General features: G+C 49.0%; 4 protein-coding genes across 6 annotated transcripts in view; 2 read left to right on the forward strand and 2 right to left on the reverse strand.

Moving 5' to 3' along the window:
* The window catches only part of KLHL21 (kelch like family member 21), a 38714-nt gene extending 28384 nt beyond the window's left edge, over positions 1 to 10330 (reverse strand). Inside the window, exon 1 of one of the 2 annotated variants that reach the window (XM_054009077.1) lies at positions 10266 to 10330. In XM_054009077.1, the coding sequence (XP_053865052.1) occupies positions 10266 to 10330 (65 nt within the window). Of the gene's footprint in view, positions 1 to 191; positions 530 to 10265 lie in introns of those variants that run through there. The other variant, XM_054009076.1, reaches the window with a different exon arrangement.
* PHF13 (PHD finger protein 13) lies at positions 483 to 8002 on the forward strand. Its single transcript, XM_054009081.1, has 4 exons — positions 483 to 566; positions 2298 to 2399; positions 3303 to 3855; positions 5407 to 8002. Exons 1-4 carry the CDS (start codon positions 528 to 530, stop codon positions 5631 to 5633), a joined length of 921 nt encoding a protein of 306 aa, XP_053865056.1. The 5' UTR covers positions 483 to 527; the 3' UTR covers positions 5634 to 8002.
* On the forward strand, positions 8983 to 14262 carry THAP3 (THAP domain containing 3). 2 transcript variants are annotated; one of them, XM_054009082.1, is made up of 4 exons: positions 8983 to 9142; positions 10283 to 10475; positions 12528 to 12623; positions 13395 to 14262. In XM_054009082.1, the coding sequence occupies exons 1-4, from the start codon at positions 9066 to 9068 to the stop codon at positions 13686 to 13688; spliced, it is 660 nt and encodes a 219-aa protein (XP_053865057.1). In that variant the 5' UTR covers positions 8983 to 9065; the 3' UTR covers positions 13689 to 14262. The 2 variants fall into 2 exon arrangements, with proteins under 2 accessions (XP_053865057.1, XP_053865058.1); XM_054009083.1 differs by lacking the exons at positions 12528 to 12623; positions 13395 to 14262 and adding an exon at positions 11808 to 12518 and having other exon boundaries at positions 10283 to 10515.
* Positions 14263 to 14709: 447 nt separating this feature from the next.
* DNAJC11 (DnaJ heat shock protein family (Hsp40) member C11) overlaps positions 14710 to 27349 on the reverse strand; it is an 81125-nt gene continuing 68485 nt past the window's right edge. The window contains exons 10-16 of the mRNA XM_054009079.1: positions 22157 to 22273; positions 20650 to 20805; positions 20286 to 20355; positions 19256 to 19313; positions 17988 to 18130; positions 17059 to 17188; positions 14710 to 16548 (exon numbers count right to left, since the gene is read on the reverse strand). Of these exons, the coding sequence (XP_053865054.1) occupies positions 16523 to 16548; positions 17059 to 17188; positions 17988 to 18130; positions 19256 to 19313; positions 20286 to 20355; positions 20650 to 20805; positions 22157 to 22273 (700 nt within the window). The 3' untranslated portion in view covers positions 14710 to 16522. The remainder of the gene's footprint in view (positions 16549 to 17058; positions 17189 to 17987; positions 18131 to 19255; positions 19314 to 20285; positions 20356 to 20649; positions 20806 to 22156; positions 22274 to 27349) is intronic.

Here is a 27349-nt window from a genome sequence, read left to right on the forward strand (position 1 = left end):
CCCCGCCCGGGAGAGGCAGGCCCTGCACTCCGGCCCGGCTGCGGTCACTACGCCAGGGGCGGGGCTGGGCTGGGCCTGCCGCCTCACCCCGCCCGGAGCCTCGTGCCAGGCCCTCGTGGGGGCCTCCCCGTATCGCCGGGGGCGAAGGGAACAAGCCCCTGTGCCCCGTCCCGCTGCCGCCCCGCGCTTACCGCTCCAAGCGCCGCCGCCCCAGCAGCACCCCCAAGCGGCGGGCCTGAGGCGCGGGAGGCAGGCTGGGGGCTGTAGTTCTCTCCGGGACTACAACTCCCGGCAGCCCCTGCGCCGAGTCCCGCCGGAGCCGCTCGTAGGCAGGGAGAACTACAGCTCCCAGCAACCCCTCGGCTTCGCACGGCGCCCGCCCCCTTCCCCTCCTCCCTCCCACCGGTACCGGGCGGTTCGAGGGGTCGGCGCTGCCGGGCGAGATCGAACTGATTCGTCGGCATCGGGCCCGCGCTCCGGGCCGCACCTGGACCCACCTGCCCGACCCCGGCCGCCTGCGCTGGGACATGGACCCCGACCCCTGCGCCTCCCCCTTCCCCCCTGAGGTGAGCCCGGGGCCGTCTCCGCGCTGCCCCTGCCCCTCCTCGTGCCGGAGCCCGGGACCTGCCCCGCGGCAGCCGCCCTCCCCTCCCCTCCCCTCCCCGCCCAGCGATCCCCGGGCCCCGGCCCCTCAGCGAGAGCCTCCACCCAGAGCCCCGCCCCCCCAGGGCCGTGCCCCCCCTCCGGGATCCCCCATCCCCCGAGCGCCCCTCTGCCCAGAGATCCGCCCCCTGCCCCAGGGCCCCCGAGATCTCCCACCCGACCCCTTCCCCCCCAGCGGTCCCCGCCCATCCGAGGGCCTCGACCCCCGCTCAGAGATTCCCCCCCCCAGGGCCCCAGCCCCCCCCCTTGCCCCCCACCAATCTTCCACCCTGGGCTCTGACCCTCTTCCTCCTCAGAAATTCTCCCCCTCCCAGGGCCCTGAACACCACGCCCACCCAGAGAGCTGCCTCTCCCAGCTCAGAACCCAGGGCTGAGACACCTTGCTGAACTTGGGGCTCTGATCCCCCTCTACACCTCTCCAAACCCTCGTAGAGAGCCATTTCTTGCACCCTCTTTCCCCATCTGAGCCCCCCCATCACTGGGATTTAATCCCCTCTTCCCAGGAGTCAGAGCCCCTCATCCAATGATCTGGTCCCCTTCAGACTCTTCCACTCCATGTCTGCTGTCTAATCCTCCTCCCCCATCACAGATGGAGGAGATTTTGCGGTTGCTTCCAGTGCTGCTCCCCATGCAGAAATGGCTTCTTTGGACAGTGACTTTCTCAGGCAGTGTCCAGTGCAGACAGGGAAATAGGGAAGATTGCAGGCGGGGAGGACAGGATTTCTCAGCAGCCTGTCTTGCTTTTTGACAGTTCAGTTCAAAGTGTGGGTTGGGACTAGATACACCTCTACCCCGATATAATCCTGTCTTTGGGAGCCAAAAAATCTTACCACGTTATAGGTGAAACCACGTTATATCGAACTTGCTTTGATCTGCTGGAGCGCGCAGCCCCCCCACCCCGAGCGCTGCTTTACCACGTTCTATCCGAATTTGTGTTATATCGGGGTAGAGGTGTACAAATATATTCCGTATTTGTTTGTATTTCACTGGGGTTGGGGATGGAAGGGTTATCATGAAACTGGGCATTGGATAGTTCTTTGGAGTCTCAATACAAAAATATAAAAAACTGTAAGCCCTGAAGAAGTATTCTGTGTCCAGGCAGACTCTTCATGTGTAGTTAGTCTGCTGTTTCCAGGAGCTTTGAGTTCTGGGTAGGAGCCATGATGTAGACTTTGCACCAGAAAGAGAACAGCAATCAGTGAAATGAACTTATCAGTTACATTAACAGGATGTGCAGACTTCACAGTACCCAAACAATTGTTTTAGTGACTGGTTAGCTTCTTCCCTGACTTTAATAGCTGACTTTAAAGAAGCATTTGTGTTCAATACAATATTAGACCCTAACGCTGTTAGAAACCACTGCTGGAAACAGGCACGTGGGAATACCTGGAAGGGGAGCCAGACAAACCTGAGAATTCAATTTCAGCAAAAAGCCCTGACAAGCCTGTTAAATCACAGGATTGCCCCCAGGTGCCCTCTCTTGCATTTTGACTATCTAAGAGACACTCTGAAACTATCAATCTCAGAGGTGGATATCCATGTGTACAAAATCCTTATGTTGTCTCTGATTTGACATTATCGCTAGTTTGTTCAGCAATTTCATGTTAATGTTCTGGTTGTTGTCTCTTTAACAGGATTTTTCTCCCAGCTCCAAGAGACACAGAACTGTGGAAGATTTCAACAAATTTTGCACCTTTGTCTTGGCATATGCTGGCTACATCCCCTATCCACAAGAGGTAATGGTGCAGCAACTCAATCTTTATTTTATTTCAGGTACACATTGCTATAGCTAGTGCTGTTGATAGGTTAAATGTTATCAGGGTGACAAGCATGGTATAAATACCTAGATAGATAAAGTGGATGTGTTTGAGGGGTAAGGTCCTGTAAAAGCTCCTGATGGGACAAAAAGGAACCCACTGGCCTATGATGTTCCGAAACAAATTATGGAACTTGGAACGTAACTTGATATTGTCAGCCTCCCACTTTAGCCACAAATGTCCCTACACTTATAAAGTTAAATGTAATCCTCAGGCTCCTGGAATATGATGTAAGCTCTTCTTTAATCAAAAGTGAGGCAGTCCAAACCGCTGTCTTGCTTGAGGGGACAGAAAAAAGTTGAAAGGTCAGTAAGTACCATTTCTGTTTAAATCATTTGATTGGTGAATGATTTCTGTGCAGTGTAAAAATATTATGTTAGAGGTATTCATGCCAGAGTCCCCTCCCCTTTGTATCCTAGGCCTAGGCAGCCACAAACTTCAGATTGCCACGCAACCTTTAAAATGAGCCAGTTGTTTTCCTTGTCTGGAATTCCCAGCAGGGGCTTAGGATACAAAGCACTTGGAAGGAATTGGGAGTCTGGACTCCTGGAAACACTTTACTGAAAATTATTTAGTGCCTTTAACACTCAGCTGTACCTGTCCTGGGCCACAGGTAAGGATGAAAGAAGGTAAATAATGTAGGCTAGTGGCTGGATAAGTGGAGATGATCTGATTTTTAGTTACACAGGGAGCCTGTTGTGACAAGTATAGATCCTTCCCCATCCTCCCTCTTCAAAAAGGTGGGTGTAATAAGTGTTTGTCTAAGAGGTTTATTATCAACTCTAAAATTATACTCACATCTGGTCTCTTAATATTTTCTAGGAGACCCCCTTGAGGAGCAGCCCCAGCCCCCCCAATAGTACTGGAGGTACCATCGACAGTGATAGCTGGGACCCCCGATTCAATGACCTCCCTTCTGCTGTCTCCCTGCCAGTCAAGAGCAGAAAGAGCTTTAGTCAGCTCAAGCGAGCAAAACCATATGTTTCCCTATTCCAGCGGGCAAAACCGAGCAGCTTTCTGCCAGAGCGAAAGCAAACTGATAAGATCCGAAAGAAGAAAAAACTGAAGAGAAGAGAAACGGAAGTGCCTGTGGAGGAAGAATATGGGGGGAAGCTGCTGAAGTTAGAGGCGGAGGATTCTTATGTTGAGACCCCCATGAGTCCCTCATCTGAGGGTGATCCTCAGTCTGTGACTGACCATTGCTCAGTTTGGGACTCTGACACTCCTTCCAATGTCTCGTACCCTCCTGAGACTGCTGAGCAGGGCATGGAGATACAGAGCGTGGGCAAACGCACGGTCATACGGCAGGGCAAGCAGGTTGTGTTTCGGGATGAGGATGGCACTGGTGATGATGAGGACATTATGGTGGATTCAGGTAAACAACCCTGCTAAGGGGAGATATTTGTGAGGTGTTTAGTCAGATTGAGATCATAGGTGGCTATCATCTATCTATCTAGTATGTTATTAGCACTCAACTCCTCTATAAAATGGGATAGTGCAGATCTGTCTCCTGCGGGGATTTAAGGACAAAATTCAGTAGTGTTTGCAAAGCACTTTTAGATCTTTGGATAGAAGTGGGTAGAGAGGAGCAAAGAATGTTTATTGCTTAGTGACCTAGCACCTGAATTAAGCTTTCCAGACTCTGAGGTGAGGGTTTCTTCCCATTAGCTGTGTTTTCTGAGAGGCTTAATGTAAACTGGACAGAAAGTTGGAAGCTAGTTTTGGGAGTTGAGCCCTTTTCTTTCCATATTTACCCTCTGGGTTTGCTGAGATTCTATCCTTGAGCAAGGTGCAGGAGGCAGTAGAGGGTGCAGACTACAGCTTCTGGCATGCCCTGGAAAGGGCTTGTCAATTTCCTCCTGCTGGACATTCACCAGGCTGTTGTATTTAGGTCCCAGCACTGGGCCCATGAGCTCTTAAGCTTTCCTGACTCTGAATGGAGTTCAGACACTGTTTCTAGGTACACTTTCAGGGTGCACATTCACTTTCTAACACCCTTTTCTGAAAGCAGAGACTCTGCAGTCCAATTGCCTAAGCCTTAAGATGAGTTCTGTCTTCCCCGAAACTCCACAGTTGCTTCACATCCTGCCTAGAGCTCTAACCACATGGGCACCCTGGCTTCCAATTTACTTCTTCAGGGACACATGATCATTGAAGCAGATGAACACACACTTTGCAGAAGGTTTCTAACACAATTACCCTACATACTGGTGTGGGCAAAATAAAAAACAGCTACACACCGGTCCCTGTTTCACTTTTCTTGCCACTCTTGAATGTTTTGGGGGCTTGGGTCAGCATCCTTTCAGGGTGTCCAGGATACTCTTCCTACAGCTCAAGGCTTGTCTTTCATAATATGGAGTATCTTCCTCTCCTGCAGGCAGCTTCCTCCAGCCTTAGCTGGTACTACCTTCAAAAAGTTCCTTCTGTTAAAAAAGCATGGCCCTTTGTTGCTCTCTCATGCCCCAAGCTTCTTTTGTCTGTCTGACCAGCCCAGTCTCTGTGTTTTAAAGGGTTGTCTGTACCCACACCTCATCTTTGTTCCCTCAACTGGGGAAGTTGGAGGAAAAATGGTTTTCTCTAGGATGCAGTTACTCCTTTGTTCTGTACAGGCAAGGTCTGTTCAGGTATGGTAGTCTTTAATGACTGACCTATTCAGAGATAGACGTGTAGGTTCCACTCCCATCTCCCCTGAGCATAAGGAGTATGAGGCAAGAACACAGTGCAGTTTACCATAATGGCTTCAACGTACAGAGTTCATAATTACAAACGGAACTCATAGACTGAACAGTGGCAGATTCCCCAAATCATCACAGGCCTGTAGGGACTGCCTTTAAACCACGGAATAAGTTCAGCGCCAAAAGAGAGAGTTCGGCGTGCAGCAGGAGGAAAGAAGTAATAGTTTTAACTCGCTGTTTTTTCCTTCCAGATGATGATTCCTGGGATCTCGTCACCTGTTTCTGCATGAAACCTTTTGCTGGACGGCCAATGATTGAATGTAATGAGTGTCACACCTGGATTCACCTCTCCTGTGCCAAAATCCGGAAATCAAATGTTCCAGAGGTCTATGTCTGCCAGAAGTGCCGGGACTCCAAGTTTGATATTCGCCGCTCAAACCGCTCCCGGACGGGTTCACGCAGGCGCTTTCTGGACTAGTGGAGGGAACTACCGTGCCGGCATACTGCTTGGGCAGATTAGCCACGCAAAACACAGAACTCCAGCCAGGGGGGCAAGAGAGCTCCTCTGAACTGCAGTTGCTCAGGCAAAAGTGTCTGTCTGTGTAAACAGACATAAGGTATTCAATGTCTTTGATTGCCAGAGCTGGAAGAGGCCTGCTGGCCAAAATTTCTGCTAGAGGCTGAATAGCTTTAGCAGGGACACACTAAGCACCCCAGGTTCAGTGGGATTTTGTCCAGTTCAGACTATAAATGGGATGATGATTTGGGAGTGTTTACCTTTGCCACCTATCAATTTTCATCCCACTGGGAAAGTGTTAAGAAAGTGCAAGACTTCTAGGTGCTGAAGAAAATAATCATCCTCCAGAGCAGGAGGAGAGAAATCTCTGAAGAGTCTGAAAATAAACAGCCATATGTTTTATTGTAATACTAGACCTGCCCATTTGTCCATATGTATCAATCTTAAGAATTTCTGAAGTCTCCTTCAGAGTGAACTTGAATGCACACTGAACTCACATGTGACCTGCCTCCCCTTCAGCTGGGTAGTAGGAGAGTATCCATTGAGTTCTATGATTTGGCTTTGTTTCTGGTAAAACCAGTTTAGTTCCCACAGCTCTATGGACTGTTGTCTTTAAAAGAGAGATACAGACCTTTCTTTTTTCTGGGTGGGTTGTACTGGAGGTGGCCATGTCAGTTTTCTTCCTTAGTTAAGCTGTGTCCTCTTAAAACCATTTTCATGAGTGACTCAAACATGAGGTTGTGGGCTGCCATCCACTCTGTTCCACAGCCCTGTGTGGTGTCTCATTTCAGAGATCTCAGCTGAAAAGCATTGTTTTAGGAGACACCAATTCCCTTCCCTCCACCAGCCTGGAAGTAAAGCTTGGGCTGCACAGTGGGCCTTGATAAATTAAAATCTAGGAATTTAGACAGGCCTAGTTTGGATTTGGGCTGTCCCCATGTGAGTACTGGGGCTGGGTTTACCTGCATTTTCATTAATGGTTTCCTGGGCTGGATTTGTAAATCTTTGAACTGGTGGATGCACATACATTAATTTGCTCCCATTTGTATATTAGGGCATCCAGCCCAATCCTGGATAGCTGGCCTATGCAACTGGCAAGGTGGGCTGCAGTTGAGAGAACAATCCAGAGCTGCAGAAGATAAGGGAATGCATTGGGACCAGAAAATGTTTATATCTTGTGACTGCCCTTTTAGGGAGCAGAAAGCGCAGTGGTCACTGGTCTAGAGAATGCTTCAGGGAAACAAGACTGGTACGTGAGGCCACTAAGGTGTAGGCGCTTTCCTTTTAAATGACCAAATTGAGAATACATTGTATTTATTGCACAAACTGGATCTTTGTTCTTGAGAGAATTCTCCTAAATTCTATGATGCTTAATGAACAATGGACATTCTGTCCTGTCAGACTATTAGATGAGCGGGAGTCACTAACTGATGCTCATTTATATCTGAAAGAAGACAGAACTGCCAGGAATCAATAGAGCAGATGCTTTGTATCAGACTGCCACATTATTTGAATACTGATTTATCAGGAAAAACATCCTGGCAGTGTCAGGGACTCCCTTTGGACATTTAACACTAGGCTGCGCAGAGTACTAGAACAGATTGTATAGCATAGTCCTACAATGCCCAGGGCGTTGATTAGATGGGACCTAATGATGGAAAAGATCCATTACTTTTTATCATTATGATCGAACTGCACTATTTTATTGTCCATTTTAAAACGTGGTGCAGTTTGAAAAGCCCATAAAATGAATTTGATTTATAGCCGCAGCAATTGAAATCTGGTTTTATAAACAAGCTCCACTAAAATCTAAGACAACCATGATACACTACCGGAAGCTAAATGGAACCAGGAGTTTGCCAAAGATTTGCGTCATAGGGCTGTCTTCTGCAGCCAGATAAATAACCAAAGTTCCCAAGTGTTGCTGTTTTCACTGCAACATACAAGGCTTTGGAAGAAGATTCTGTTCATAGTCTGTATAAGGGTTTGACCTGATGCAAGTGTTGGCATCTTTGTGTCTATGGCACATCTGCAGTACAACTGGACCACTATAGGATGAGTTCCTGTTGTTTTATGGGAGAAATACAAGAAACTGCGAAGTGAGCTGCCTCTGTTTTTTACAGGTTCAAGATTACTTTTAACTCTTTTGACTCTTGTTCTGTTACCTTTGCAGATTTACCCCAATAGATGGTGTCTGACAACCCCAGCATGTTACAATGTTAGTAGAAGAAGGAACAACCATGTCCATGTGTTTTGAGTTAATCACTTTCATCTATGTATGATTACAAGTTAATTCAGAGCTTTATTTTTTCATTAAAAGTGGTTATTTTAACAAAGGGTGCTTTTTTTCTTAAAAATATGAAGCATCCATTAATGTGATCGTTTTCTCTTTTGCTTTTTCCTCCCTGGGTTTGAAGTTAGGATTCTATTATGTTTCCATAGTGGACAGAGGCCCTAATAAGTGTCCAGTAGGGCTAGGTGATGGAAAACATCCATCTGGCAGAGCTTGCAATATACAAAATCAAATGAGCGAGGGAGGGTGGGGAGTGATGCCATCAAATATACACAATGTTATATATATTGTTCTTTATCGAGTAGGGAGGGGGCAGAGGTGGAAAGGAGAGGGAAGCAGCTGGTGTCTGCTGTGGTGCAATGGATGGTGGTGGGGATTCAAGGGCTGACTTGACGAGAAGATGATCTTGGCAGCTGTGTTTTTCTTGTTTGCTGCTGATGGTGAGGGCAAGGTGGGAGGCAAGGGGCCCGCTCAGAGGTAGGGCGGCCGCACTGCTGCCAACTGATGATTGTAGGGGTGACGCTCGAGCTATTGGGCAATTTTTTATCGGCCCGGCCCCGCAAGCCGGGGGGGCCTCAGCTCCCGCACAAAGCGACGCCCTCCCCGCAGGGGGCGGAGGCAGCCCGACCCAGGGCGGGGGGGCGCTGAGCTGCCTGGGGGTCAGGGGCGGGGCGGGGCAGGGAAGCCGGCGCTCGCTGTCGTTTCTCCGCGATGCCCCCAGCTCCCCACGGGCGCGGCCCGGGCGCAACAGGTGGAGCACGAGTGACCCGCTCCACCCCTCAGGCGACTGCTCGAACTACAGCTCCCAGCCTGCCCTGCGGCCCAGGGACTACAGCTCCCAGCCTGCCCTGCGGCCCAGGGACTACAGCTCCCAGCCTGCCCTGCGCACAACCCGTCAGGGGACGCTGGGAGCAGGCGTGAAAGAAGGGAGAGGCGCGATGCATGCTGGGCAAGGCCGTCATTGCCGGGCGGAGTCTCGCTCGCTCTGCCCCGTGGGGGAGGGGGAAAGCAGACCGCTTGGCCCCCGCGCGGGAAATCCGCCCCGGAAGGCGGAAGGTCCGAGGAGGGGGCGCAGCCATCTTTGTTGGGGGCAACGCGCGATGCCCAAATCGTGCGCGGCGCTTCGGTGCAGTAACCGCTATAGCAGCCGCTGCCGGCAGCAGCTCACCTTCCACAGGTACCGCCCGGCCCCTCCCCGTACCGGGGCCGGGGCCCTCACCTCCCCCTTCCCTCAGGTACCGGGCCCCGGCCCCTCCCCCTCCCCTCAGGTACCGGCCCTTGGCCTCTCCCCCCTTCCCTCAGGTACCGGGCCCCGGCCCCTCCCCTCAGGTACCGGCCCTCGGCCTCTCCCCCCTCCGCTCAGGTACCGGGCCCCTCCCCCTCCCCCCAGGTACCGGGCCCCGGCCCCTCCCCCTCGGTACCGGGCCCCGGCCCCTCCCCCTCCCCTCAGGTACCGGCCCTTGGCCTCTCCCCCCTTCCCTCAGGTACCGGGCCCCGGCCCCTCCCCTCAGGTACCGGCCCTTGGCCTCTCCCCCTCCCCTCAGGTACCGGGCCCCGGCCCCTCCCCCTCAGGTACCGGGCCCCGGCCCCTCCCCCTCCCCTCAGGTACCGGGCCCCGGCCCCTCCCCCTCGGTACCGGGCCCCGGCCCCTCCCCCTCCCCTCAGGTACCCGGCCCTTGGCCCCTCCCCCTCCCCCCAGGTACCGGGCCCCGGCCCCTCCCCCTCGGTACCGGGCCCCGGCCCCTCCCCCTCCCCTCAGGTACCGGCCCTTGGCCTCTCCCCCCTTCCCTCAGGTACCGGGCCCCGGCCCCTCCCCCTCCCCTCAGGTACCGGGCCCCGGCCCCTCCCCTCAGGTACCGGGCCCCGGCCCCTCCCCTCAGGTACCGGCCCTCGGCCTCTCCCCCCTCCCCTCAGGTACCGGGCCCCGGCCCCTCCCCTCAGGTACCGGGCCCCGGCCCCTCCCCCTCCCCTCAGGTACCGGCCCTCGGCCTCTCCCCCCTCCCCTCAGGTACCGGCCCTCGGCCTCTCCCCCCTCCCCTCAGGTACCGGGCCCCGGCCTCTCCCCCCTTCGCTCAGGTACCAGGCCCCGGCCCCTCCCCTCAGGTACCGGGCCCCGGCCCCTCCCCCTCCCCCTTCGCTCAGGTACCGGCCCTCGGCCTCTCCCCCTCCCCCTTCGCTCAGGTACCGGGCCCCGGCCCCTCCCCCTCCGGAACCGGGCCCCGGCCCCTCCCCCTCCCCTCAGGTACCCGGCCCCTCTCCTCCCCCTGGGACCTGGGCCGGTCTCCCCTGCCCAGCCTCACCCCGCTGTCTCCCGCAGGTTCCCGTTCAGCCGGCCCGAGCTGCTGGCGCGCTGGGTGGGGAACATTGGCCGTGGCGATTTCCAGCCCAGCTCGCACACGGTGCTCTGCTCGCAGCACTTCCAGCCCGACTGCTTCAGCGCCTTCGGCAACCGCACCAACCTCAAGCCCAACGCCGTGCCCACGCTCTTCGCCTGCCCCCGCACCGCCAGGGTGAGCCGGGCAGGGCCAAGTTCTAGGGGGGCCAATGTCGGTAGGCTGGAGTCCTGGAGACTTCATCACGTGACAATCTTTAATTAAAGATTAATTCCTGGAGGCCAGGCCAATCCTGGAGACTTGGTAACCCCACTGGGTTCCAGTCCTGGTTGTGGGAGCTAGTGGGTAGAGCAGGGGCTGTGCAGGACACTGGGGAGCTTACTGGACACTAGGCTCCCCCCTTCTTTTTCTGTACAATGGGGACAACATAACGGACAGGGCTCTGTCCTCCCCCACAAAGGGCATCACTTCATTTCACATCCCACGTGAGCTGTTCCTCAGGGTCCCAAATGCTTTGCCCCTTGCATTAGTCAAGGAGCCACTCCCTGCTATGGATTTTTATGATGAAGTCAATTCCCAATCACGATTAACCTAAGCCTGCTCCCATTGAAATCAGTAGTAAAAATGCCATATCTAGTAGCAGAGTGGTCAGATCTAACTGTGTGTTTAATATACTTGGGCTGCTGGCAGTGCTGGGAAAATATTAGGTGCTCCTGTTAATAATAGCAATTAATCTTTAGCTGCTCTCCTTACACTTACAACTTGTCAATATGCTGCAACAACAAATATTCCGATTTCTACCTTATGAAAGAGGTTCTTGAAAAACGGCATCCTGAACACAAATTCCTTCTTATATATGGCGATATACCTATCTCATAGAACTGGAAGGGACCCTGAAAGGTCATCGAATCCAGCCCCCTGCCTTCAGTAGCAGGACCAAGTACTGATTTTGCCCCAGATCCTTAAGTGGCCCCCTCAAGGATTGAACTCACATCCCTGGGTTTAGCTGGCCAATGCTCAATATCCCTCCCCTCAAAGTGAATTCCCACACATTTATTCATGCAAACCATACATGTTTAAAATACTGACAGATGACAGAAGCATGTTCCACTCTCCTTGTAACAATTCAAATAGTACACAAGACAAAACTACGACTCTTGGCTAGAGTAGCCACAAGTTCCCTCCCCCTCAGTTCTAGCTAAAAACCTGACAAGTGCTATTCTACAAACTGCCCTACCCCTTTCAAAAGTAAAGGGGGAGAAGAGAGCCTACCAGGTCTGAGAGGGATGCTAGTTCACCTGGAATTGATTATTTATATAAGGTCAGTTATAACTAACCCACAAAGAGTTTATGCATGTATACACATCACCCAGTCTTATTCCCATTCTGCTTAGTCAAACATTAAACAGGGGAAGTTTTTGTTAAAACCTTGTGTGAAGCTTAAGGCTACAATACTACATTGTCCTGAGGAGCGTGATCATTTTTTATTGCTGTCTTTTTTCCTTGGAGAGCCAAGAATGTTGTATGTGGTTTCCTTCCAAATGGGAGTCAGACTTGGACAGCAAGTAGCACTGGGATTCTCAGAAATGTCACGCGAACCTGAGGGCCTTGTCCTCACTATAGCAAATCAGGAAGGAGACAAGCCCTCTACAATACATGATGCTGAGGATTCCAAATTGCCTACGGTACATTTGTCCCTTCCAGCCTTTGGCACCTTTTTTTTTTTTAACCTGAGGCAGTGCTGCATTTTGCTGTACAGCACATGGTGATTCTCTAGAATTTGGGTTCCTTCTCACTGAAATACCCCCTTTTTGTAGATACACCTCTACCTCGATAGAACGCTGTCCTCGGGAGCCAAAAAATCTTACCGCGTTATATTGAACTTGCTTTGATCCACCGGAGTGCACAGCCCCGGAGCACTGCTTTATATCATGTTATATCGGGGTGGAGGTGTACTTGTCTAAATATGCCAAACGGTGTGAAGTGAGTATTTTCACTGGATGGCATTGGAGCAAGCTAAAATTTCAGTCCCAATTGCTTATCACTTCTATTTAAATTCCAGTTAGTAATTTTGTACTTTATGTTGAAATAAAAATGAAGGCCTAAAGGGAGCATATGGCTCATTTACACTGACCGTGGCTCCTGGAACAGAGATCCCTTTAAGCTGTAACACTAGTGGTGTTGAAAATAAGAGCTGATTGAGTTTGAGTAATTCCCTGGTCTCTTTAGGACTTTACAAGGACAGAGGATGGAAGGAGATTAGATGAAGAAACTGTTCTGCACCAAGAGCCCCAACCCAGTAGAACAGAGGAACCAAGAGAAGAGGTAAGAGTTAGTCACTTTACCTCACATCTTAGGCAAAAATCAAACATTTTTGACAATTACACACAGCTGAGCTCGAAGCACTAGAGAGACAGGGAAGCAGAAATGAGTGAATGTTTTGTTACTTCATATAGAAAAGAACTGGCGGTAGAGGCCCTGTGACTCTTGACTTGAAATCTTAATATGATTCTTACAGAACTGGAGAGCAAGCACCCATTGAGCTTTGGTGACTTGACCTTGTTTCAAGAATAATTCAATTTTCATTCAGTATATTCAGGGGGATTGGGTAAGACCCCAGCCACTGCTAGTTTCTGGGGATTTGACTTCAAACACAGAAGATCCCACGTGAAAAGAGTTCAGTGCTGAGGTTTGGGGATATCTGTCCATTACAAAAACTACCATGCAATTTGCCTGAAAAAAAATTGTCTGGTGGTTACAGCAGGAACTGGGGAGTCAGGAGACCTGGATTATATTGTTGGGTCTGCGACTGACTAGCTGTGTGTTGAGCAAATCACTTCCTCTTACTGTACAATGAGGAGAATGCAAACCTCCCCTGTGAAATATGGATACACTTTAGTCTCCGAGAGAGAGAGAAGAGCAAAGTAGCATGGCTAGTAGGAAAGCTTCTGCTTGACTCCCAGGATTGGACTGGGGGCTGCTCAGGGTGAGGTGCATTAGTCATGTTGTGGAAGAAGCTTGCATAGTGTCTCCCTGCATAATACCCATCCAGCCAAGCTCTGCACCCCTCACTTTCACTCCCTGTGTTCTTTTCAGGTTAGCACAACTAAGGCACCAGAAGTGGAGGGCCGGCTGCTGCAATCCAGGCCCCCAGTGCAGAGACACCACCCAGTTCAGACCTCAGATCACAACTATGCTGTCAGTGACTGTGCTTCCTTAAAACAAAAACTTTTCCAGGCACTAGAGGAAAATGAAAAACTGCAAAAACGCCTGAAGGTTAAAAGCATGGCACTGAGGAGGATGTTTGTGCGGCTCCAGGCCTGCAAAAAGGAGCAGCAAAAACACCAGGCCAGACAGCCTGGTGGGAGGGAACAGGGCCTGACTTTCTGAAAATTCATCTATACCAGCAAGAACTGTGGTTTGACAGGCTGCCGGCTAGAGTACTTTATAGAGTGAGTAACGTACTCACTACTGTTTCTGATGAGCATAGCTTAAAGTTCACATACATCATAACTACCCAGCATGCACATGGTCAAATGAGAACTAGCAAAGGGAACTTGGCTGAGAAATAGAATGTAAAAAATTCCCGAAACCTGAACTTCTTGCCTCAGCATTTGTAATCTAAATGCCTTTATAATAAAGTAAGAATGCCAGGTGTATACGGGTGTGTGAGAAGAGACTCTGGGAACTTTTCTGGCAATTACATTTAGTTAAGCTAATGTTAAATCCTATAGACATTGTCTTTTCGAGGTGTGAAGTAATTCCAAAGTTGTAGAACTACTGCATGGGCCAGAGACCACTTCTGTAATCATGGTGCTAGCTCTTTTCTCCCCATCCCATTCAGTATCATTTATATGAAAATAGATTTTCATAACAGCAAAAACTGTATTATAACTATTTACATCAGGCAAACATCAGTGAGAGGGTAAATGATTTTATTCTTGTATAAAGTTAATGAATTATTGTTTAATGTTTCATCTCTATTCTGTGGCTGGATTTTATCTGCTCTGTTGGGATTTTTTCTTATAATTAACAGCAAATGTTTTACAGCTATTTTATACCTACTACTACTCGCATCTCAGCCTTTACTCAATCCCCACACAATCCTGTTACGGGAAATTCTGTTACAGTAGCCAGAGCAACCTCGTTCTAAGCACCCTACAAACACAGATGAGACAGTTCCTTCCTAAGAAGAGCTTACATCCGAGACTAAGATACAATAATAAAAAGAAAAGCTGGTGGTAGGTGGAAGAGGTGATGCACATTTGAGTATTTTATTGAAGATGCTGGCATCCTGCCCAGCCATTACATAGCAACTTATTGTAAAAACCACCATTCACAATGCGTCTTGAGGAAGGATTTGAAAGAGGCCAAGCTTGAATTTATAAAAATATAACTAACTCACCACCCATAGCTTTCAAAGAGGATTTATTATGACAATACAGTGTTTTCTCTTCCACCAGCTTTAAACAAGGTGAAGTAATCAATGTGTGGAAGATCCATCTGCAGCAAAGGAAACACCGGGGAGTTTTCAACTGAAAATTGATTCAACACAAAATTTATTGCACAGTTGACACTTAGCTTCAGATCAAAAAACACTGTGAGATGGTAGTGAATGAAATGCATCCCTAGAACAGGCGCTATTCACGCATAAAAAGGTGAAATTTTTCTGATAAAAAAAACTGGCAAGCAGCACTTGATTGTAGGAACAAGGAGGGGAGAGATAATTATCAGCTTTCCTGGAATATCTGTGATAAACCTGCTCTTGGACAAGGACTATTGGAAATGAAATTCCCTGATGTGATTTCACGCTTATGAGGGGGAGATAGGACTGACGTAAGTAAACACAACAGCAGTTACACTAAAGAAATAAGGGGCCAAGGTGCATGTCATGAAGTTATTTACTCCAGTAGTTATCAGTAGCAACAATGCCTCTGTCCATATGCGCATCTTCCTAAATCTCTTGCATATAAATGATGAAAGCCCCCCCCCCCCCCAGGACTGGCCAAGAGTAGAACTACATTTCAGTGCCTGCGTAATAGCCGCCACTCTCCCTTTTATATAAATATCTAAAAGTACTAAGATGCCAGATACTTAATAGTGCTATTACCAGCAGCCCTGCTGCTTTCAGCTATGTTGGTAGAGCAAGAGTGCACCTCTCTAGAGGTAAGATAAATCACAGGCAGGGGTTGCATCCTAAGGCTATTCTAGAGAATCTAGCCCCTCAGACTGGTGGCAGTCACTGTTTTGAAGTTTTCAGTTGTTCCTCCTATTTGGCACATCTCTACGCTTTGGTCTGGTTTAGTTGTATCAACTTAATTTCCCTCTTTTCCCAGCATAAAATCAGATGGGAAGAGTTGCAGCACCAGAATCAGCAAGGAACAGAACTATTCAGTTAATCTAATTCACTTTTCCCCCCAAAAAGACTTAAAACAACATGCAGTCCTGGGTGAGGAGGAGCAAAATTAATTTGACATGGACAGTGGTTATAATCTATAATTAACCTGGAGTAATAATAGTGCTTGGAACGAATGCTACTGGCAGCTGGATGGAAGCATGCTGAAAAAGGTCCACGTGATTAGGAAAAGCAGAGAACTTCATTCTAAACGTACTTGTCCTTAAACAAAAAGTACATTTTAAATAAAGAAGTGGGATGAACAGCACATCCTCTGTCCAGTAACAGGATTGATAGAGAGGATTCTTAGGAGGTGGCCACAAACTTCAGTTTCCCCGTAGGAGCAGAAAGGGTTAAATTAGCTATTTGTTTTCAGTTAACTTAACCCCAACCCTGTAAGCTTGAGGGAAAAGGAGAGCTAAGAGTCCTCCTCCACTTCCCATCTTGCTGACAGTGAGAGGAAACAATGAGACTGGACAAATGAGCTGCAGTTAACTCACAGCAGGAAGAGCTTGGACACATGACAGCTGGGGCTCTACCCGTCACACCTCCCAGGCAAGTGATGGGCACGCAGAGAGCACTGCATGTTCTCAGCCATGTTCCCTATTGGCTGCCAAGCCACAATCCAGGGCAGTATTGCCTTGGAAGTACCTGTAAGAACAGGTTTTCTCGTTACCTCTTAACATAATTGGTATGACACCGCCTTCTATATGGATCATAAAAATAAAAACATCTCAGTTTCAGTTTCAAACTTGTAGAATCCAGGAGGAAGGTTTTGCAGCTTCTGTTGATTCAGGTACCATACATGACACCCTGCTTTCTCACCACATTAGCCGTCCGCATCAATCCTGTGAGCTGTTAAGAACAAATGGACTCAGTTCCTGTTTATTAATAGAGATGTCCTAACTCTCAGCAACATTTACCATAGTGTCAGTTGCAGAACAGAATTACTAGCAGCAAAGGAAATCACTGAATGCAAGACTCTCACCAACTTACAAAAGCATCAATAGTAAGAGATTGATCACTTAGAAACCTGAATTCTCCAAAGGGCAGCACACAGTCTGAGGTGCCCAAGACTGGTTTAGAAAGGACTTGTACTCTTCAGCCAAATCACAATGCAGCTATTCGTTAGAGAGACATCCAGAACAGGCTAACTCCTCAAAGCTTAATGGCTCCACTGTCCCTGGAAGAGCACTTGCACAATTGAGACATCCTAACTAGCTACAGCAAGGCATCACTGATGCCAGACACGGCGATGGAGTGCAGCCCAGTGAATTGTGGGGGGGGCCTGAGGGGATCCTGTCCTCTCTGCTGGAATTGGGGCTTGGTGACTGGAGGAAGGAGAACGCAATCCTTGCTACTTACATTGCTTTGGTATCCTAAGGGCCTCGCTGTCAGCAGACATCACTTGATGTAGAACTCCCCGAAACTGATAGAGCACTTTCAAACTCTTCTCTTCGCCCACACAAGGGTCATAGAACCCAGGCAGCCCAGCCTTCAACAACGAAAACAACACACTGAGCATTCTCACAGTTCTCCCACTGGTGTTTTTAGGTTACAATAGAAAAGAGGGAGTTTTAAAAGGAGTTGAAGGTTTCCTGCACATGGGACACCATCAACACCAACTAATTAATGTAAAACATTAGTTAAAGACACTTTCAATTACATCTGCCTAAAGGTTGGTTTTATAATTAAATTTTCCTATTTTATTAAATATTTTTCTCCCCCTGCAGCTGAGTGAGAGACTCTCACAAACAACAAGGGAAACTGACTGTGTAGGGAAATCAGCAGAAATGACTATGAAGTGCAGCCAAGGTAAAGTAAATTCAAAGCAAATAAAAAAATAATTCTCCCTTTAATCTTTCTGCTAGTGGTTTTAGGCATTATTTATAACAATAGCAGGTAAATAATTTTCAGACATGTAATTTTCAAGATGACAGTGTCCCTTTAACATCCAACATTTGTTAAATGCATCTGATTCGCCCACTGACCTACAGTAGTTATTACATATCTGATAATATAATTGAGCGAGGCCTTCCATTCCTATACAAGCCATGGACATTCAGGAAAAGTGTCAGCTCTGTTAGGTGTTCATGGTGGTTATTTAAACTATCATTGAAGAGTACTTTAGAGCAGCTCTTTTTGTGGATGCACTTGTTCTGGATTAGAGTTTACTTCTAGTTTGTTTGCCTGCACTCTGCCAGGGGAGGATGAGGTGCTGCAGGATTGGGATGTGCAGGGCCTGCAACAAAGGTTAACGCCCACAAGGCAATTCAGCACATGTCATTGCATACCTTGGAGGCCTCCGTGAGGATAAGCTTAGAGTCCTTCACCAAGCACTGCAGGGGCACGGTCACATCTATGACTTTCACTTTCTCGTTCTTCCTGCTATTGTCATTGACAAACTTCCCATACCAGGCATTCACTATTATCAAACCTGCATTCCACACAAGAACAAAGATATGGCAAAAGGCTCCCCCAGGCATCTGTAGAGAAACTAATGAAGAGATCAGCCCCCCACCCCCCTTCCTAGCATTCTTCTCATACTGCCAGAGGGAACCGTTTTCAAGAAAGAGTGTTGGAAGGGCAAATACAGAGCTTTCCTCAAAAAAATTCAAAATCATGCACAATGCTAGGCCAAGCCCAACCTGGGAACGAAAGGAGTATTTCAACTAGGACTTAAGGAAAATTCCTGCACTGACCTGATCCCCCTATAACACCAAATCAAATGAGTGGTGAACCTCCCCCAGGCACATACAACATTCCCCGAACCCCACTTCCCCACCCAGGGCCATCCCAAGGTAGAGCCACATTGCCACTTTAACAGTCGTCATTAAGATCTGGAGTTAACCATATGGACATAAAAGTGGCAGCTCCCCGCGCTGCCACTGGGGAGCGGGGTCGGGGGCCGCTCCGCACATGCATGCCACGCCTCCACACGGCTCCCAGAAGCAGCTGCATGTCCCCCCTCCAGCTCCTATGTTTAGGGGCAGCCAGGGGGCTCCACGCACTGCCCCAGCGCCGTCCCCGCAGCTCCCATTGGCAGGGAACCACAGCCACTGGGAGCTGCAGGGGCGGCACCTGTGGACAGGGCGGCGCGCAGAGCCACCTGGCCACACCTCTGTGTAGGAGCCAGAGGGGGAACACGCTGCTGCTTCCGGGAGCTGCTTGAGGTAACTGCTGCCCGGAGCCTGCACCCCTGAGCCCCTCCCGCGCCCCAACCCCCTTCCTTAGCTCTGATCCCCCTCCCGCCCTCCGAACCCCTCGATCCCCGCCTGGAGCACCCGCCTGCATCCCAAACCCCTCATCTCCAGCCCCACCCCAGAGCCTGCACCCCCAGCCAGAGCCCTCACCCCCCTGCACCCCAACCCCAATTTCATGAGCATTCATGACCCACCATACAATTTTCATACCCAGATGTGGCCCTCGGGCCAAAAAGTTTGCCCACCCTTAATACCTATTTTCCACTTCTCTCCCCAGCCCTCCAACATCTATAGGGATCCCACTGCCCCTTCCTCTCCTCAAACCCTTCAGAACAAGTAAGTCATGCTGCACTTTTTACCCATCCTGGCTTCCTCTGCCTCAATTATCCTCCGGACGGACTCTTGCATTAACCGAACCTGCCACAACACAAAGGACAAAACAAAATGCAGCAGTCAGATTCCATTTAAAACAGCTATGAACCCCAAGTGGGAATAGTTTCCTTCAGCTGAGAAGGCTCATGAGGGATGAGTGAATTAGGAAGACACCTGCAGACCAGGGCCTGGGCATTGTCTCAGAGCTCACCTGCGCATAAATATGAAAATGAAGATCAGAACAAAAACACAGGGAAGGGGGAAATGCCTCAAACTGCCCTGGGGTTGTAGTGACAGAGCATGGGAATGTTAGGGACCACAGGACGGCTCCATGTCATGTCTGGAGATCATCCAATCCATGGGTAGAGTGTCTCAGAGAAATTAAAGAGTGCCAGCAATTGTGGCTTGCGGGAGGCTCTGTATTCTGTTGCCCTTGCCAATGACAGCAGCACACTCAGCTACTGGGGTGAAGGGAAAGACTCAGTCTTACTTCCTGGACTGGGGGGCAGTGACAGGTTCTTCCCTCCCTCCCCTCCAGGGCAGGAGATGGGAGCAGGGAGGAGCAAAGATAACATCCTGTGGCTCACCGGGGGGGGGCACAGAGCTGCCATGAGACGCTTGGCTCTTTCTGCCCCCTTCCCTACTGTGAGAATGGTCCTGAGGGGAGGTGGAAAAGCTCTGCCTACTGCTACAGCGGTCATGATTGGCTACTCTTCCCCAGGAGGCGGGCAAATGTGGAAGGCAGCCAGTCAGGAAGGGGATTTTTCCCCCCAGGCAGGGCTAAAATCCCCAAGAGGACTGGAGCTCCTCATATCATCACTAGACTGGCTCCAGCCCTGGCAAAAATCACACCACTCGAAATCGCAAGGATTGGCAACACTGCGGGTGGTATAAGTTCTGCAAATGAAACTGGGGACACAGCTGGAGAACAAAGTGGGTGACATATGCTGTATGGAACAATATAACCAAGGATGAAACTAACAGGCAAGACTGGGGATGGAGGAACGGACCACTTACTGCAGCTTCCGCCTCCTGCTTCTTCTGTTGGACATCACTGGCTGTACTTTCCCTTTGTTTCTCCAACTCTCTGACATGAGGAAGTTGAACAACACATTAGTTATAGGCATTAAATACGATTCAGTGCAAGGATGCACTTCCCATGTCAGTACCTTAATGATCCTACAGACCTCACTCACTCAGGCTGGTTTCAAGGCCTCCGTTGGCGATTCTTTACAGCGATCATCCTTTAGGCTCCCCATTTTAACTCCCAATAAAACAACTGTACCGCAGATAAATGCCCCTAAACCTGCCACCCTACTTCCAAAAGCAATTGAATAGGAGAGCCCAGCTCTGTATTTAAAACACATGACCTCAGACTCACTTCTCCTTTTGTGCCCTGAGGTAGGGTTTGATGATTAGCCTATGCATGGCAAAGTAGATAACTAGGGGTCCCACGGTGGCGTAGAACACAGCACTGGGGAGCAGCTGATCTGTCAGGTGGACAGGAAAGAAGTAGGTCTGGCTGGCCCTGTTCAACCTAAAACAAAGAAGAACAAAGCAGCTTATCAAAGCAAGTTTGGAGTTCTAAAGCACACAACAGAATACGTCTAATGCCGGCCAACAGTGTAGGCTCCAACAGCAGCAACCACCAGAGGTAGTGGGATAGTCTGAACTCTGAACCCAAAGGTGAAGAACTCATAGACTAAATCAGAACAGCAGCAAAGGAGACGTCTGAAGCCTGGCAGAGCCCTTACTTTTAAGGAGCAGGTGTCTCCTCTGGAGATACTTGGTTGGAGCTGCGACGATGTTCTGGGGTCTATTTAAAAAAATCTTGAGAGAATCTCTTATGGTTCCAGGACTCATTGGGGAAAGACACAATCACCCCTTCCAGAAGGAAATCAGGAGCAGTTGCTTATCCTGAAAGAATCTACTGCTGCACTGTTCCCCACCATCACTTCCTGGATTCCTACCCAATAAGGCAAGGAACGTTAATCATGATTTGGGGACTTCAACAGCTGAGTCAAGGGAGAGAATTATTCCAGGAGTGGGTGGGTCAGCTTTTGTGGCCCGCATTGTGCGGGAGGTCAGACTAGATGATCATAATGGTCCCTTCTGACCTTACAGTCTATGAGTTACTGGTCCCTGTACACATCATGAGATAACCAAAGTTCAAGGTTACACAGGAACAGAGGATGCTCTCACAAGAAGGATCACATTCATGCATGTGCCTTGCAGGAAGGAGAATATTAATGTTCATCAGTTGCTTATGGTCAAATTTATTTTAGCAAGTTTGTCATGATCTGAAGTCATCATCAGGACTGCGATCTTAGTGTTTTTGGATAGGTTCTGCAGTGTTGTCATGCCCTCTGCTGGCAAAATCAAAATATGCACGATAGTCTATCAACACAGTGTTCTGTTAGTACCTCTTTGAAAGCTGCACCATGTTAACTAGTGAAAACTGATATATTCTTAAGTCTAGCAATCTAGGTTGGTCTGAATTTTTGCCTGTGTGTAAAGCTGTGGTAACTGGAATGCAATTAAAGATATTTTTTTAAAAAAAACTAAATATCTATCCACTTACAGTAATTTGCCACGCTTGATTTTTAAAATGCACCCTCAGATATTTTTAATGTACTTGCACACTAGTGCCAAATGAAATGCTCAGCCTCCAACAGAAGTAGGCTTAGAGGGCCACATCCCTCTATTAAAAGTGAGAGCAGCTGCAACCTGCTCCATTTTATGACATGTACATGCATCACAGCCTTCGGGTTCCTGTTGCTAGTATGCCTAAAATACCTTTGCTTGGGTGCCCCAATTGAATGCATCAGACACATGAATGTGTGTTACAGTCATAGCCACCAACATCACAGTTATAATCTTGAACTGACTTGATTTTCAGAGACACTCCCTGGGGAACACCAACACTGACAGTGGCTCCCAAAATACTGTGTCTGGAAATCTTCCTCTCTGCTCCATATTCCACTATGGTCCCAAAGAAACCTGTCCTAGAATGACAAAACCAGAAAACAATAAGACGAGAGCAGTGTCTCCAATTTCTCTTTTACTATCCAATTCTGTTTATTGTAGTTCATCACGTATCACAAAGGAGAGGTTACCAACCTTGTACCATAACTGGAGTTCTTCAAGGTGTGTGTGATCAGAGATTTTTGTCAGCAGTGTCTGTGCTGCATCCTAGATATCCTTGTGCTCAGGTGCAAGAATATATGGGTGCGAAGGGAATGGAAGGACTGCCTCCACTCCAATTCCTTCTCAACCACAGAAGTCTAAGCAAGACTGCAAGGCAGATGGGAAGGGGTGGGGGTAGTGGAGCACTCATAGGGACACATCTCGAGGAACTACAGTTACCATACCAAGTAAGTCACCTCCCCTTCTTCTTTGAGTAGCGTCCCTAAGGGGTCTCACTTCAGGAGATTCTGAGTTTGGGTGCTGAAGAGGCTGATTTAGTGTGGATCATAGAACGGTGTCACCAAAAGCCATGTCAGCTCTGGAAGCAAGCACAGCACAGTGCTGGAAAAACATGCACCAAAGCTCAGGTGGCTGCCCTGCAGATGTCTGAGACAGGATGTTTTTCAGTTGGGCCACTCTGAGATTGAGCCCTGGTGGAATTAGCTACCATCTTAAGAGGGGGACAAAACCCCAAGGCTTTGTACCAGGTTAAGAAGCATCCTACAACAGTCTCTGGGTGGAGAATGGATGTCCTTTTATTCATTCCATGACAGAGCTGAAAAGCCTTGGGGAAGCCCTAAGGGGGTTAGTTCTGTCACGGTAAAAGGCAAGAGCTCTTCTTACATTCAGCGTATGGTGGCTCATTTCTTCTCTTGAAGAGTGAGGCTTGGGGTGAAGCACCGGTGGGTGAATCTCCTGATAAATGTGGAACTCCGAAGAAACTTTAGGTAGAAAGCGAGGATGTGGATGTAGTGTCACCTTGTTACGATAGAACACTGTATTCAGTGGGTCAGCCAACAGGGCTCCTATCTCCCCAACACCCTTCCTGGCTGAGGTGATGGCCATGAGGAACCAAGTACAGAAGGACAAAGGAAGGAGGGATCAACTCCCCTTAGGTTCAAACTGAGGCTTCTTCAGCACATAAAGAACTAAACTGAGATCCCATGGTGGAGTGGGTTTTCTGACAGGAGGAAAAAGGTTGAACAGGCACTTAATAAACATCATCACAGTCAGGTGTCTGACGAACTGAAAACTCCTCAATAGGGGGGTGAAAAGCTGTGATGGCAGCAAGGTGAACCTTAACCGAGCTCAGCAATAATTCCATGATTTTTAAATTTGGCAGATAATTAAGAATGTGCATCACCTCGAGAGGAGGTATAGATCAGTTGAAACATTTCCACATCTGTAGGTAGGTTTTCCTTGTAGTAGGTTTTCCACTGAGATCTGTATGTAGTGTGATATGGGATCCCCCAGATGTGGGTAAGAAAGGGCTGGCAAGCGTAACAAGGATTTCCTCAGCTGGTCCATTTGTCCTGAACTGTGAAGTTCTGGAAGTGTGCACTCCAGCCCAGCAGGGAAGCACTGTGGTGATGATCCTTGTGGGAGAAGGCTGTGACAATGGAACTCCCACACATACGTCTTTTGGATCTTTCCACCAAGCTGCCATGCTCACCGCTCCCAGCCGCCAGCCCTGGAGCTCCCAGCCGCCGCAGGCCCCGGGGTGCCCCCAGAGCTCCCAGCCGCCACGGGAGCTGGACCCCTCCCACTCCCTTCCCACAGCAGGACTCCGACTCTCATTCCCCCATTTTGTCACAGTTATTTTTAGTAAAAGTCAGGGACCAGTCACAGGCAATAAACAAAAATTCACAGAAGCCTGTGACCGGTCCCTGACTTTTACTAAAAATAACTGTGACAAAATCTTAACTTTAGTAATTAGTAAAGGGACACAGCATAAGGCTGCTATACTTAAAGGATCCTTGGATTGGGACCCGGAACAGTGGGTGAGACTGCACCCTCCACCCCCTGGGGGAAATGGCTACGCCCTAAGGAAAGGGATTAGAACTCTGGCACGGCAGGGAAGGGGGCTGCACTGGGACAGACTCCGCGGGGAGCTGTGGTCAGAGAACTGAGTCCAAGAGGGGTGGCTCAGCGGGAAGGCTGGGGTCACTGAGGACTCAAAGAGAGGTAAGGTGTCCCCAGGGAAGAAGCCCTTGGGATGCTGCTCAATTCCAGAGAAAGAATCTTGCAACCCAGCCAGACCACACAAGGGTACTGTGACGGGCCCTCTTGTGCTGGTCAAAGACTGAGTCCAGGGAGGGCTACAGGAAGATGCACCTGCAGAGAGGGTACTGCGATAGGCCGCAGTTGGACTAATTAGGGGCCTGAGCCTTGGGAGGGCTACAGGTTGACGCCAACAGAGAGGGCACCACGATGGGCCCTGTTGGACTGTTAAAGGCTGAGCCCAGGGAGGGCTGCAGGACATTGAAGTCATTTTTGGACTGCGTAACCCCAAAAGGGATTTGTTTGTTTCATACACGGCCTATGTGTGACTTGGCTGGGGAGTCACTGAAGACCCACCTGACAAGTGCATTCGTTAACATCCTTGACAATAAGAGAGTTGGGTGGGAGAAAAAAAAAAATACTCCAAGCCTCTGGGTAGTATACAATATTTTTTTCAGTCTGTTTACACTTGGGTAACATGAATTTTGCCAAGCCATAAAGGCTGCGGCCAGCAGAGAGTCATTGATTTGGTATCGCACAACATGTTGATCAAAAAACTAGTAAAATATAAAATTAACATGGCCCACATTAAATGGATTAAAAACTGGCTAACTGATACGTCTCAAAATATAACTGTAAGTGGGGAATCATCATCAAGTTCATGTGTTTCCAGTGGGATCCCACAGGGATTGGTTCTTGTCCCTGTGCTATTTAACATTTTTATCAATGACCTGAAAGACAACATAAAGCCATCACTGATAAAGTTTGCAGATGACACAAAAATTGGGGGAGTGGTAAATAATGAAGAGGACCGGTCACTGATTCAGAGCGATCTAGATCACTTGGTAAACTAGGCGCAAGCAATGTGTGTTTTAATACATCTAAATGTAAGTATGTACATTTAAGAACAAAGAACGTAGGCCCTACTTACGGACTGAGGGAGTCGCGGCGGACAATCAGCTGGACACAAGGTCCCATTGTGCTGCAGTGGCCAAAAGAGCTAATTTGATCCTGAGATGTAGAAACAGGAATCTTGAGTAGGAAAAGAGAGATTATTTTACCTCTGCTTTTGGCACTGATGCAACTACTGCTGAAAAATACTGTGTCCAGTTCTGGGGCCCACAATTCAATGTGTTAAATTGGAGCAGGTTCAGAGAAGAGCCACAAGAGTGACTAAGGATAAGAAACATGCCGTATAGCGATAAACTATCTAGATTGAGTTCTTTGAGTCCAACAAAGGAAAAGTTAAGTGGTGACTTAATTCCAGTCTATCAGCACCTACATGGGGAACAAATATTTAATAATGGGCTCTTCAATCTAGCAGAGAAAGGTCTAACACAATACAATGGCTGGAAGTTGAGGCTAGACAAATTCAGACCGAAATAAGGTGTACATTTTTGACAATGAAGGTATTTAACCACTGGAACAATTTACCAAGGGTCATGGTGGAGTCTCCATCACTGACCATTTTAAAATCAAAATTGGATGTTTTTCTAAAAAAAATCTGCTTTACGAATAATTGTGGGGAAGTTCTACAGCCTGCGTTATACAGGTCAGACTAAATGATCACAATGGTCTCTTCCTGCTGGCCTTTGAGTCTATGCATCAATTAAATTGACAGGCAAGGCGATTTTGCCCTAAGCAGGCAAATGGAGGATGTCCAACAGGGAATGCTGGGGATCCTTCGTCTTCTCCAATGGAATTGGTAAGGTCTCTTGGAAGGGATCTGTTTCGGAAGATCTTGAAAGGCCTTGAAATCATCATCATCATAAAATGGCAGGGAGGCACCATAGTGTCGTCTGGTGAGGAGGAAAATTTGTGGGAACGTAATATCTCTTCTTCCTCTGCTAGCTCTTGGTTCTCTGTGAGATCCTCCTGTGGAGCAAGAACCAGGGTGGCGGTTGTTGATCCTGACATGCCCTCTTACAATATGGTCACCATCACAGGCCCACAAGTTCCAATAACCCCACTGTGGTGCAGTGTAAGGGAGGGGGCAGAATCCCAGGGTGGCCAGGTATATCTCGGGTTGGAACTTATTCCTCGGGGTGCACCTCAAGGGAGGGAGTCTGCAACAGGTAGGTAGAGGAGCCTTGTATAGACACCTTGGAATCAGATGAGGTGTCATCGCCGTATCCATCAGTGGGGCAAGTGGTACTTACCAGTGCCAGTGCTCGAATCAGTACTGGGGGCCAGAGAAGACCCAATAATGGCATCTGTACTGGAGACCAAGACTTGTTTGGCTGGTTAGAGGATGTCTCAGTATTGGCTGGAAATCCTTCTCCAGAGCCTCAAAGAGCTTGTGTGAGGCTGGTGAACTAGATGGTCCTGGAGGACGAGTCACCAATGTCAATGGCAAGACTAGAGGTTAAGTAGACTAGAGGAGGTAAGTCAGCACTGGCAGAGAGTCTCTCTAGGTACCCCTCAGCAATGGTGACTCAGATTCCTCCCGGGTCCTCATGGAACAGAAGCCCGTACGGTACCAGGGACTCCGGACAGGGGCCCCCAGGAGTCAGGTGGTAAGTGCAATCCATGCACCCTTCTCGGCTGGCTGGTACCAACCATGATTTCAGCTTGTCCTTAGAGTCCTTGGGCTTCAAAGGCACCGAGTCGATTGCCAACACCAATGCCAGTTCAGGTTGTTTACCAGACAGCTCCTCAGTACGCAGTGTTGTCTTTTTAGCCGGTGCCAGGATCATGGTAGCAGTGGTGGGGAGCCTCGGCAGTACCCATGTTGGGATGTGAAGTCCCCTGAGGCCTGGACCCAGAGGTGACTTTTCTCTTCTCTCATCCCATTCTGGAGAATGGGTTCTCTCCTATTTTAGGGTCTGGATGGTTCTAAAGGGGCCCCAGCATCTTTGCTTCCCGCCACAGCAGTGACGGTGGCCAGAGCTCTC

The sequence above is a fragment of the Malaclemys terrapin genome, chromosome 19 (assembly GCF_027887155.1).
Source record: "Malaclemys terrapin pileata isolate rMalTer1 chromosome 19, rMalTer1.hap1, whole genome shotgun sequence".
NCBI lineage: Eukaryota > Metazoa > Chordata > Testudines > Emydidae > Malaclemys > Malaclemys terrapin.

What these genes read in the sequence shown, in the direction of transcription:
- PHF13 (XM_054009081.1), top strand. Translation starts at nt 528, where the DNA reads ATGGACCCCGACCCCTGCGCCTCCCCCTTCCCCCCTGAG. An exon ending in ACATCCCCTATCCACAAGAG is followed by an intron (nt 2,400 to 3,302) that starts GTAATGGTGCAG and finishes AATATTTTCTAG; the next exon opens with GAGACCCCCTTGAGGAGCAG. An exon ending in GGACATTATGGTGGATTCAG is followed by an intron (nt 3,856 to 5,406) that starts GTAAACAACCCT and finishes TTTTCCTTCCAG; the next exon opens with ATGATGATTCCTGGGATCTC.
- THAP3 (XM_054009082.1), top strand. Translation starts at nt 9,066, where the DNA reads ATGCCCAAATCGTGCGCGGCGCTTCGGTGCAGTAACCGCTATAGCAGC. An exon ending in CCTGCCCCCGCACCGCCAGG is followed by an intron (nt 10,476 to 12,527) that starts GTGAGCCGGGCA and finishes TGGTCTCTTTAG; the next exon opens with GACTTTACAAGGACAGAGGA. An exon ending in CAGAGGAACCAAGAGAAGAG is followed by an intron (nt 12,624 to 13,394) that starts GTAAGAGTTAGT and finishes TGTTCTTTTCAG; the next exon opens with GTTAGCACAACTAAGGCACC.